The sequence below is a fragment of the Erinaceus europaeus genome, chromosome 1 (assembly GCF_950295315.1).
Source record: "Erinaceus europaeus chromosome 1, mEriEur2.1, whole genome shotgun sequence".
Classification (NCBI taxonomy): domain Eukaryota; kingdom Metazoa; phylum Chordata; class Mammalia; order Eulipotyphla; family Erinaceidae; genus Erinaceus; species Erinaceus europaeus.
Genome location: NC_080162.1, coordinates 73,271,073 through 73,284,402, shown reverse-complemented (window position 1 = coordinate 73,284,402; position 13,330 = coordinate 73,271,073). Strand labels below are relative to the sequence as shown.

Below are 13,330 nucleotides of genomic sequence, written 5' to 3'. Positions count from 1 at the left end.
ACAAAAAAAAAAAAAAAAAAAATGATTTGTTTCTTCTCTTGAACATATAACATTGTTTAATAATGGTGATATTGAAAGACTAATTGGCAGAAATGTGCCTCTCAGCTCTTTAAGTAGAGATTTTCTTTGACCATTCTTATTTTTGTCTCCAGGGTTATCGCTGGGGCTCGGTGCTAGTACTACGAATCCACTGCTCCTGGAGACCATTTTTCCTATTTTGTTGCCCTTGTTGTTATAGCTGATGTTGTTGTTGGATAGGACAGAGAGAAATTGAGAGAGGAAGGGGAGACAGAGAGGATCTGGAGAGAAAGACCTGCAGACCTGCTTCACTGCTTGTGGAGCGACTCCCCAGCAGGTGGGGAGCCGGGGGCTCGAACCGGGATTCTTACACTGGTCCTTGTGCTTTGTGCCACGTGTGCTTAACCCACTGAGCTACCACCCGACTCCCAAGTTTCTCAAATTCTTAAATTTTAAAAGTGGTGACTTTGTGTTTATTATTTGAATATACTGATAAAAGAACTCAAAATCTTTGTAGAATAAAAGTGAGTAGAATGTAAGAAGATCAAAATACATTCATTTAAATCTGGTGTGGTTTACAATTTAGTTGAGATTTCTCAACTAAATTTTTTAGTGTATAATATGTATTTTTAATTTTTTTTATTATCTATTTATTGGATAGAGACAGCCAGAAATCAAGAGGGAAAGGGCTGATAGAAAGGGAGAGAGACAGAGAGACACTTGCAGCACGTCTTCACCACTCACAAAGCTATCCCCCTGCAGGCGGGGACGGGGGCTCAAACCCGGATCCTTGCGCATTGTAAAAAGGTGATTTTGTATTTTAAAGCTTCCTTATTTACAAGAAAATAATTTTAATTCAATGATAGGTTGGATTAGAAGATAATCTGGGTTTATTTCATAGGGTTAATGGAAAATGTTTTTGTTTACTTAACACTTAAAAGTTCTTGTAATAATTTCTTGATCTCTCTTAATTTTCTCTCTAGTTCATTAAATACAACTAATAAATAGAGGCAACATGTTCTACACTCATGTGCTTATGAGTAAGCGAGGGCCATTGGCCAAAATATGGCTTGCTGCCCACTGGGAGAAGAAACTCACAAAGGCCCATATATTTGAATGTAATCTTGAGATAACCATTGAAAAAATCCTCTCACCTAAGGTATGTTATTGATTAAAATTATTGAACACATTTGCCATGGGTTGTGGAGAGGAAAAATATGTATATTTATATCATGAAATAACATCTCCCAAGAAGTTTTATTTTAATTTTTTTCCCAGAGCAAAAGTTTTTAATAGTGGTTTCCAAGATTATGCCCCCACCCAAGGTAGTTTTTCTTACTAAATTGTCTCTTACTTTCTGTCATATTTATTATCTGAACTTATATATACATATTGGTAATTTGCTGTTTCATATGCTTATCATAAATATACTGTACCCTAAAGGATAAAGATCATGATTTATACATACTTTGTAATCCTTTTTTAAATGTTGTAAACACTAGTATATACCCAATTACTTCTTTTTAAAATTTATTTATTTGGTAATTTGTTGGATGGAGACAGAATGACATGGAGGGGGGAAATAAAGTAGGAGAGAGAGACACCTGCAGCACTGCTTCACTGCTTATGAAGCTTCCCCAAGCCTTGCAGGTGGGGACCATGGCTTTAACCCAGGTTCTTATTCATGGAAACATGTGCACTCAGTCAAGTGCACCACCACCTTGCCCCTGTCAAATATTTCTTAGAAAAATGAGTGAATAAGACTAGCAAAATAAGGAGTCGGGCGGTGGTGCAGCGGGTTAAGCGCACATGGCGCAAAGCACAAGGACCAATATAAGGATCCTGGTTCGAGCCCCCGGCTCCCTACCTGCAGCGGTGTGGCTTCACAAGCAGTGAAGAAGGTCTGCAGGTATCTATCTTTCTCTCCCTCTCTCTGTCTTCCCCTCCTCGCTCCATTTTTCTCTGTCCTATCCAACAACAATGACATCAATAACCACAACAATGTTGAACAACAAGAACAACAAAATGGAAAAATAAATAAATATAAAAAAAATTTTAAAAGACTAGCAAAATAGCTCAGTTGGATAGTGTGCTGCTTTGCCATGTGCATGACCCAGGCTGAAGTCCAGCTCCCATTTAAATTGAAAGAAGCTTCTGTGCTGTGGTCTCTCACTCTCTTTCTGCCTTTTTGTCTCCATCCAAAAAAAGAAAAAGGGGTGGGGGGTTGGGTAGCACACTTGATTAAGTGCACACATTAAGTGGCCCCAGTCCCTTCCTGCAGGTGTCTCTCTCTCTCATTCTTTCTCTCTATCACCCCTTTCCCTCTTGATTTCTCGGTATCTATCCAACAAAATAAAAGTAAATAAAATAAAAGAGTAAATGAATAGAGTAGAAAAAAAGAGGATTGAGTATAAGTCAAAATGTATGAGACTTCATATACAATAAAGTATCAAGTTAATTATGAAACAAGTTATTAAATGTGTGTGTATGTGTGTGGGTGTGTGTCACACATATGCATGATTTCACCACTTCCAGGCAAACTTTTCATATTTTCCTCTGGTACCATGGCACTCCCATGTGGTGCAGGGACTGGAATCCAAGTCACACACATAACAAGTCATGTGCTCTACTGGATGAAGTATCTTCTTTCCCCTAAAATGTTATCTTAATATTTTTGTAGATTAAATATTTTTCTACTTGAGAGAAAGGTAAGCTATAATGGAAAACCTACCAAACATCAGTCACCAGGCTAGATTTTACTTTTTTTTTTTTTGTCTTGCCAGAGAACTGCTCAGCTCTGGCTTATAGTGGTGCCAGGGATTGAACCTGAGACTTGGGAGCCTTAGACATGAAACTCTTTTTGTATAACCATTATGCTATTTCCCCAGCCTAGACTTTACATTCTTGTGTTGATTTAATCTTTTTTAAAAAGATTTTATTTATTTATGAGAAAGATAGGAGGAGAGAGAAAGAACCAGACATCACTCTGGCACATGTGCTGCCAGGGATCAAACTCGGGACCTCATGCTTGAGAGTCCAAAGCTTTACCACTGCACCACCTCCCGGTGGGCGCGAGGAATAACATCATTGCAAGACTGGCCAGCTCCTCATGGGGCGCGAGCGCTTCCACACTACTATCATCATCTCTGGCATTATGCTATTCCACTGCAGAATACTGTGCCCCAGTATGGTTCCGTAGCCCCCATGTCCACTTGGTCGATTCCAAATTATATTCCTCCATGAGGATAATTTCTGGAACCATCCGTTCCACCCCGGTTCCATGGCTGCCAGTTCTTAGCAACATCGCCCCGCCAGATATTCGTCGGGATGCGGCATCATCTAAGTTCATTTCCCATGTCTACGCTCGACCGGACCTGCCAATATAGGCGGATATCTTCGCCCACCCTGTCCAACGCTTGACGTCTCGTCATCCAATCTGGTCTCCTACGCCTGCACTGAACTTCTCTGTTCCAGACTCTTGGAAACAGAGTTGGCAGTCAGCTGAGGTAAAGAACAAACACCTCATCACAGACCCCTGCAAGCGTCAACCCGGCTTTGACCTAGCACGTTATGATTGGGCCCTCCTCAATCGCTATCGAACAGGCCATGGCCGGTGCGCCGCTATGTTCCATCGCTGGGGAGCCAGAGACGACCCAAACTGCCCCTGCGGCTCCAGACAGACTATGACCCACATAGTCAACGACTGCCACCTCTCCAGATTCAAAGGAGGTCTCGAAACTTTATATCAGGCTCAACCTGACTACGGAAGAAGGGCAAACGCTAGAAGAAGAACCACCTCCCGGACCACGTGTTGATTTAATCTTTACAGTTATCTTATTATATGGAATTCTTTAATCCTCAATGAAACATGGTAGTTAAGAGAATGAATTTATATAACTTTTATTATTTTTTATGTTTTTATGCATCATTGTGGATGAACACCCTGGCTTGTGCATGTGTGAACTGAACTGCCTCCCTGATCTAGTTTTCATTCTATTTTTTTTCCATTCTATTTTTGAGAGAAAGTAAAAAGAGAGAGAGAGAGAAGCAGGGAGAGACATCAAAATACTGCTCCACTATCCCTGGAGTTTTCTTGGCACTGTCCATGGTGCTCCCCTGTGGTGTTAAGGATAGAACTGAGGCCCACACACACATTAAGTCATTTGCTTTACCACAGAGCCATCACCCCAACAGCATGAACTTTTTAGCTGGTGAAATTTAAATTTAACTCCATCACTTAATAGTAGTGCTACTCTAGGCATGCTCTATTGTCGGGCTAGTGAGACGAGAGAGAGAGATGACCCAGGAACCAAGCTCCTGGTGACAAGGCAATTAAAATCTGTATTAATTCAAACACCCCAGAGTTGGGCAGTAGCACACCTGGTTTAGCCAAGTGGCACAATACCACAATGGCCGGCGTCAGCCTCCTGGTCTTCTCACACATGCTTCTCCAAGCCGGACAAGGGAAGAGACAAGTCAGAAACAGAAGTGGCTTGACAATACCATACATGGTTAGGAAAGGGGCGGAGAAAGGTGAAAGGGTCTGGGAATGGTAGGGGACTTCCTTAGCAACTGTTGCTAGGGGGTAAACTGCTAGGATTAATAATACCCTTCGGGGAATTAGGAAGGACACCTGTAGTCATTTGAAAGACAAAGCAGAATATTGATATGTAGATAATAAAAGGACGAGACATAGTATCAAGGAATGCAGGGTGGAGAAGGGGGAGCTGGCTTAATGTTTTAAGGAATGCTGGGCTCCTGGAGGCAGAAAAATGTGGGGTGTTTTGTGAGGTAGGGAGTCTGTATGACGTGGCAAACCTTTGGGGTTCCTGTGTCCCCCTTGCTCAACCTCTTGGTAGAGAGAGATTGACAGGACGGACGCACCCCTCAGGTCAAACCCTGCCAGGCTTTACCACATCCTCACAATTTCCCTACACTCTATAATGTTCCTGAGCCTACATATTCTACATATTTTCATCTGTGGATAATTTTTCTCAAAATTAATTTGTGAAAATCTCTTGAGACAGTTGTTGTATGCTTTACATTGGGTAGTTCTCCCCCGCCAAGAGAATTGCATCAGTCCTGTTAATTTTGAGGGCCCGCTTGGCCCCGCCCCAAGGGACCCCGCGAGAGTTCGGGAGTGCGAGAGTTGGAGAGTTCCTGAGTGCCAGAGTTCCAGAGTGACAGAGTTCCTGGGTTCCTGAGTTCGAGAGTGCCAGAGTTTCAGAGGGTTCCCCAGTAGGAGAGTTCCAGAGTTCCAGAGTGGGAGAGTTCCTGGGTTCCTGAGTTCGAGAGTAAGGGAGAGTGCTTGTGCCGCCACAAAGAGACAGCAGAGTTCTGTTTGGTGATTAGTTTGTCTTAGATTATGAATCGTTGTTCCTGAATAAAGAAATACAGCTTCCCTGCCCAGCTGTTGTCTCCGCATCTCTGTTACCCGCCCGGCAAGAGCTTCCGAATTTTAACGACAGTTCCTGGCACAAGATAAGTATATTATAAATTATATAAATTATTAGTAGATTAAATATCAGGAGGGTCTAGACTTAGTAACTGAACCAGGACTTGAACCCAGGTCTACTCGACTGTGTAGCCTTCCCATAAAACCAATAATGAGTCTCATCATTTAGTAGTCACACTAGATTATCTTTATTGAATAAGAAAAGGTTAATCATTTTACAAGATAACAAATGGTTCACTTTAAATAGTAAAAAAAATGGTCTATATTGAAAAGACATAATTGTGTGACTTTCAAAGAACAGGGTTTCTGCATCTAATTTTTTATACTCTAATACTTTCATAATTATTGAAAGGTGAAAATTGCACTTCGAACATCAGGACACCTCCTCTTGGGAGTCGTTCGAATCTATAATAGAAAGGCAAAATATCTTTTGGCAGATTGCAGTGAAGCTCTTCTTAAAATGAAGATGACATTTCGCCCAGGTATACTTGCCATATTGATTTATCTCACTTGTTTTGATTCTCTTTTGCATTTTTATTTAGGTGAGCTCAATTATCATCAATCTAAAATTTCAGAGTAAGTTATACATGTAAGCTCTGTCTTGACTGAGTCTAAGTTTCTGTGATCAAGGACAAATTATGGTCTTTCTTTTGTTCTTTTCCTGTATTTGCAAGAAAAGATCATGCTTTCAAAAATTTCTGATGTTGCTGAGTGTTTATATAAGAACTTTAAAGCTACTACTACACTTGTGTGAGGAACTCTGACAATTAAACATTTTTAATCTTTATTTGTTTATTGTATAGAGACAGAAATTGAGAGGGAAGAGGGCGAGAGTGAAAGAGAGACAGAGAGATATCTGCAACCATACTTCACCACTCATGAAACGTTCCCCCTGCTAGTGGGGATTGGGTGCTTGAACCTGGGTACTTGAGCATTGTAACATGTGTGCTCAACTAGATGCGCCATCACCCAGCCCCAACAATTAAATTTCTAATCGCTTGCCTCTCTACATCTGCCTTTATGAAATATATTAGAAAAACTGTGATAAACAAAACCTAGATTTCAATAATTTCCATTGTTTTTAGAATCATGAAGGTATTTAAGTAGCATGCTTTCTATGAAGTGTAAAAAATATCTAGATATGCAAAGATACTAGAGACTTAACGTGTCAAAAATAATGCCTTCAAATTTTAATTTATATGGTGTCTGTACTACCTTGAGGGCATTTGCCATTTTCCATCTTTATTAGATGTGTGTATGTGTGGTATTGGAGTTATCACTCTTGCCTTTATTCAGATTTCTCAAAGGCAACATTTTTTTTAATTATCTTTTTTTATTGAATAGAAACAGAAATCGGGTGGGGGTAGATAGCATAATGGTTATGCAAAGAGACTCTCATGCCTGAGGCTCCAAAGTCCCAAGTTCAATCCCCCCACACCACCATAAGCCAGAGTTGAGCAGTACTCTGGTGTTTCTCTCTTTGTCTTTCTCTCTCTGCATCTCACTCAAAAATAAAATAAATAAAATACTTTTCAAAAAAAAAAAAAGAATCAGAATCAAGAGGGAAGAGGGAGATAGAGGGGAAGAGAGACAGAAAGATACCTGTAGCACTGCTTCATCATTTGCAAAGCTTTTCCCCTGCAAGTGAAGACCAAGGGCTTGTGCATTGTAATGTGTTCGCTCAACCAGGTGTGCTACCACCCAGCCCAACATTTTTTCATGCTCATTTCTGAATCTCTTATAGTACTCTTACACTTGCACATACTGTTCCCTCAATATTTGTTAAATAAGACCGACAGGTTTCTTTCTTTAAAATATTTGTAGAACACAGGTCAATTTAAACTCACATTAAATAGAGTTCATTTACTAAAAATTAATAAAAGCGGCAGGAAAAAGGAGAATAAGTAGCAGTCCAATGAGAAAAAACTGAGTTTTATTTACAAGTTTCTTATTTATAAAACATCATTGCTTGGGGGTGGTGAAATAGCATGCACTCTGTTGGCATGAGCACAGCCCAGGTTTGAGCCTGGCTTCCACTGCATTGAAGGAAGCTTCCATGCTGTAGTCTCTTTCTATTACTACCACTACTATTTTTCCTCCTCCTCCTCCTTTCTCTTTTCCTCCCCCTTCCCTCTCTCTCCCTTTCCCTTTCTCCCTCTCTGCCTGTCTCTATATAAAATAATAAGTAAATAAATAATAAAGTATATTATTTAAAAATTTTTAAAACATTATTGTATATTAACTTTTTCTAGGACTGGTTGACCTCCCCAAAGAGAATTTTGAAGCCGCTTACAATGCTATTACATTGCCAGAAGAATTTCATGATTTTGACAATCAGAATGTGAAGTAAATTATTTTATTTTTCTTAACTTTGGTTTTCTTTACATTTCATTTTCATCTTCTGATTTCATAAACACTTTAGAATTTGGTTAGCCACTGGAATACACATATAGTTGATAAAGACTTAAATTTAGTGTAAAACTTTAAGGTAGAACACCAAAGTCCGACATATTATTTACTGAATGCAGATTGCAATATTGATTGTATATTTATCCATTCAATCAATAAATGAATTGGGTACAACACACTGAAGAGATATCAGTGAATAAAATGTAACTCCTGCCCTCAGGAATCTTGCAATTTTGTAGTGTATGCACTTAACCAGGTGCACCACCGCCTGGCCCCAAAACCTTGCAATTTAGTTGGGTAGGACAGCAAATAAACAAGTAAACAACATGCCAGGATCAGCATTATGAAAGAAATAGGAAATTGGGTAAACAATGGAATGGGTAAGAAAGACTTTTGTAATAATGTCAGAATAGAAAACTTAAGGAGACGGAGAAAAAAAAATTCAATAATATGGAAAAAATGTTTCAGGTAGAGCATATGGAAAGACCCTAAGGTACATTAGGCATTGTTAAGCAGGCTGGAATACATTAAATGAATGGTGGGAGATGAGGTCAGAAAGGGGACTGGAGGTGCAGTTGTTAATGGGGTATTGTAGGCTACAGGGGGACTTTTATTTTTCTCATATAGTAGCACATGATGGTTTTGAAAACTAGAATAAGAATTTGATGTGATTTTTTTAACATGGCTGCTTAGTGTAAGAAGGGGAAGGAGATAGCAGAGAGCCAGTGAAAAACTTATTGTAGTAAGAAGTCCAGGTTCAAGATGATATTGCCATGGTTAGTTCTCAGTCTTCATTTTATTGAGGTGGTAGCAATTAAATTACGGGAATCTTTGGAAGACAAAGCCAAGAGGATTTGTTGGAGGTTTAAATATGACTTTAAGTGAAAAAGAGACATGAAGGATGACTGATTTTTAGCATGAGAGTGGAGGTGCTATTCATGAGCTTAAGATAAATAGTGAGTGGCATGATTAACAAAGCTAAAATCAAGAGATTAAGTTTTGAACGTAAGTTTGAGGTTACTATTTATTATAAATTTGAAGGGGCAGGTAGGTAGGTGAATATCTGAGTCAAAAATTCAGATGTCTGGACTGGATATATAAAACATGGAAGTTATAAACATAGATATATATAGATGCAACTTCAGCCATGTATCATGAGAGGCTCCAAAGAAAGTGAGTTCAGATTTAAAATAGAGAAAGAGATCTGAGGACTGAATTTTAGTTCCTTCCTAATAATTAATAGTCTAGGAGATGAGGAAAAAAACCTAATAAATGAGACAAAAAAGGAACAGTTAATAAGATAGGGAGAAAATTAAGAAAGCTAGGGGCCAGGCAGTGGCACACCTGGTTAATGCACATACTACAGTGCACAAGGACCCAAGTTCAAGCCCCCAGTTCCCACCTGCAGGGGAAAAGCTTCCCAAATGGTGAAGCAGGGCTGCAGTTGTGTCTCTGTTTTTTTTTTTTTTCTCTCTACCTCTTCCTTCCCTCTCAATTTCTCTCTGTCTCTATCCAATAATAAATAGGAATGTTTAATAAATAAATACAAAGAAAGACAATTAAGAAAGTGAAGGCCAAAGGCCGACAAAAGAATGTATTCAGTGAAGCAAGGAACAAATACTTCAAATGCTTTTGATTAGGGTGAGATAAGGACTGAAAACTGGCCACTGGATTTTGGTCATTTAGACATCATTTGTATATATGAATATACAATAAGCTAATGTTTATAAATAATGCTATTGAAAACATTAAAATACTCTATAGGGAAACTATTTTTTTACTTTGGTCTTTTTTTAGTATAATACAAAAACCACTGTGTTTTGTTTATATTATTCCCTTTTACATTTCTCCATAGTGCTATTGATGGTTTAGAACACTTTGCTCAGAACCAAAGTAAACCTGAAGAAATCACACTTAGAGAAGATTATAGTAATGATCTACTTTTCCAAGCTGGGAGCTTTGGTGAGACTTTTTGAGAAATTAGACTTAGAAATCATAATTAGCATTCCTGTGTTGAATAATGCAATAAAATAAATCTGTGTATGTCAGTGGAACTATCTTTCGGATGAATTTTTGATGTATAAATATAGACTCCAATAAGTTTGTCCTTATCTTTTTTCTATTAGAGGTATCAATCCCAAGATTTAATCTTAGACTATACTTTTACTCCTCAATGTACTGCTGTTTATTGTATTGAATACGTACTGTCAGGTGCCATCATAGGCATGAACAATGCCAAATTTATAGGCTCATATTCTATCCTTAAAGATCTTCAGACTGGGAAAAAGGCATGCAAAGGCAATTACTGTTGTTAGCATAAATAGATAAGCTTGTACATGTGTCCTGCATAAAATGCTTCAAAATAGTATTGCTACATGCCTTGGGTTCTTAGAAACATCCTTGCCTATCCTCAAATATTTATCACCTTTATCACATTTATCTGTCAATTCTTTTTTTTACTCTTTTTTTAAAGTTTTTATTTATAAAATGGAAACACTGACAAGACCATAGGATAAGAGGGGTACAATTCCACACAGTTCCCACCACCGGAACTCCATATCCCATCCCCTCCCATGATATCTCTCCTATTCTTTATCTCTCTGGAGTATGGACTAAAGATCTTTATGGGGTACAGAAGGTCTGGAGTACTATATTTGCTTCTCTGCTGGACATGAGTGTTGACAGGTGGATCCATACTCCCAGCCTGTCTCTCTCTTTCCCTAGTGGGGCAGGGATCTGTATTCCACAACTAACTCAGTAATAATTATGTGTTTATTTAGGGGAGGAATCTGAAATCCTCAGAAGACATAGCTTCTTTGATGACAACATCTTGCTGAATTCCAGTGGTCCTTTAGTTGAACATAGTTCTGGAAGTTTCATTGGAGAAAAATCTCTGTTATATGACAGTGGGGATGGATTTGGAGATGAAGGGGCTGCAGGAGAAATGATTGGTATGCTGTCAGGTCATAAAGATATTGTCTATTTCAATAAAAAATGCAGTGAACTAGTAGGTTTATCAGATCAGAATAAAATTTCAGATGTTATAGTGTCATTACATCAACACTTTTTAAAAATAGGTTTTCAAAATCTTTGGTATATTTAAACATTTAGGCTACACTTCTGTAGGTAACCATCTGTTCAAACATATTTTCCATATGTATTGTGAAACACAACTGTTTGTTTTACAATTCCTAATTTTAAAGGGGAAAGGTCAGTATATGTCTTACAAAATATGTCGTCATATGATAGAATTCTTTTTATTTAATTGAAACTATAGGACAGCTATTCTAAAAAATATGCCTAGCATTTTATGTTGCTTTCTAAAGTAGTCACAGAAATAAATTACAAACTGGAAAATCCAAATTCATATATTTTAAAACTATTGACTTAGATATCAGATTTTTTTTGGGGGGAGGGCATACTTTTTTTTTTTTTTTTTTTTTAACCAGAGCACTGCTCAGCTCTAGCTTATGGGAGTGTGGAGGATTGAACCTGGGAATTGAGAGCCTCAGGCATGAAAGTCTCTTTGCATAACCATTATGCTATACCCCCACCCCATGCTTTTTTAATATAATTTTTAAAATATTTTTAACATTTATTTATTTATTTATTTCCTTTTTGTTGCCCTTGTTTTTGTTGTTGTAGTTATTATTATTACTGATGTCGTCATTATTGGATAGGACAGAGAGAAATGAAGAAAGAGGGGGAAGACAGAGAGGGGGAGAGAAAGATAGATACCTGCAGACCTGCTTCACCACTTGTGAAGCGACGCCCCTGCAGGTGGGGAGCGGGAGGCTTGAACCAGGATTCTCACGCTGGTCTTTGCGCTTTGTACCACTTGAGCTTAAGCCGCTGCGCTACAGCCTGACTCCCTATACTTTTTTTTTAATTGCTTCCAGGGGTTATCACTGAGGCTCAGTGCCAGTACTATGAATCCACTGTTCCTGACAGCCATTTTTTCCTCTTTTTTTTTTTCTATTTTATTTGACAGGTCAGAGATAAAAAGAAGGGGTAAGATAGAGAGGGAGAAAGAAAGACACCTGGAGACCTGCTTCGCTGCTCGTGAAGTGTCCTTCCTGCAGATGAGGAGTGGGGCTTGAACCCAGGTTCTTCTGCATGGTGATATATGTGCTTAACTGGGTGCATCACCACCTGGCCCCCAGATATCAAATCTTTTTGAAATTCTCTAGTTTAAATCAAAAGTCTGATATGGTAAACTTAATGAAATTTGAAAATTGTGAGAGAAAAAAGTTACTCCTAAATGAAAATGTGATCCTGAAGCAGCGAAGTCATGCATGTTCCAGGTCCCCCAAATTAGTGATGCTACCTTACATCTCTTAAAAGAGTCTGAACATTCACAATGTGTGTGTGTGTGTGTGTATGTGTGTGTGTGTGTTGGGTTGTTGGAAAAGTCATGATGCATTTTGCATAGAAAACTGTGTCATGACTTTTCTGACAAAAGGTTTACTAACAGGACAACTAACGGTCAGAGAGAAAATAGGGAGCAATTAGGTAGGAAATACATTCCACATAGATTGGGAAGTCCTTCAGCAGGAAATTAACCACTCATATTTTTTCCCCCTATTTATTACCAGAGCACTGCTCAGCTCTGATTTATGGTGGTGCTGGGGATTAAACCTGAGATCTTGGAGCCTCAGGCATGAAAATCATTTGCATAATCTTTATGCTATCTCCCCAGCACTCATATTTTTTTATTTGAAATCTAAAAATGACTTTGTAATGAAGCTATCTTGTATTACCTTAGTATTTCCTGAAAATAAACTTCTATAAATTGATTTTAGTGAAGCAAAGGAAGTATATAGAATTCTATATTATCCTGCATGAAATGAAGGATAATATAGACTGCCCATGTTACCAATCTAGTAAAGTAGGGCTCATTCACTTTATCCATTCACAATTCTGTGCATATAATAATGTTTAATGAACAAATGATAAACTCAACACTGTATGATAAAAGTATTATGTTTTTCAAGACAATCTGTTGCAAGATGACCAGGATATTCTACTAGAAGACATTCATTTGAACAGAGAAATTTCCCTGCCTTCTGAACCATTTCATTCTAGAGTGGGTATGTTGAAATATTTCTTTGTGTAGAAGATGAACATAGACTAATATTCAAATTAAGTCTTAGAAACTCTGGGTTTAAGAAAAGCATTGTATAGGGTAATATAATAAAGAATATTTCCCCTCAAACTTTCATTCTAATTCTGGACAAATAAAAAATAGGAGAATGTACAATGTATATAAAAATGTGAGAAATCTATAGCAACAAAAACAATAAAATATCTAGGTGTAAATCTAACCAAAGAAGTGAAAGACTTATATACTGAAAATTATGAGTCACTACTCAAAGAAATTGAAAAAGACACAAAGAAGTGGAAAGATATTCCATGTTCATGGGTTGGAAGAATTAACATCATCAAAAT

At 38.1% G+C, this 13,330-nt stretch overlaps 1 protein-coding gene across 1 annotated transcript in view; it reads left to right on the top strand.

The window, feature by feature from the left end:
• Positions 1-1,033: 1,033 nt before the first annotated feature.
• RAD21L1 (RAD21 cohesin complex component like 1) overlaps positions 1,034-13,330 on the top strand; it is a 41,472-nt gene continuing 29,175 nt past the window's right edge. Inside the window, 6 exon segments of the mRNA XM_007523037.2 lie at positions 1,034-1,177; positions 5,826-5,955; positions 7,726-7,819; positions 9,738-9,844; positions 10,663-10,833; positions 12,877-12,972. Coding sequence (XP_007523099.2) covers positions 1,034-1,177; positions 5,826-5,955; positions 7,726-7,819; positions 9,738-9,844; positions 10,663-10,833; positions 12,877-12,972 — 742 coding nt within the window.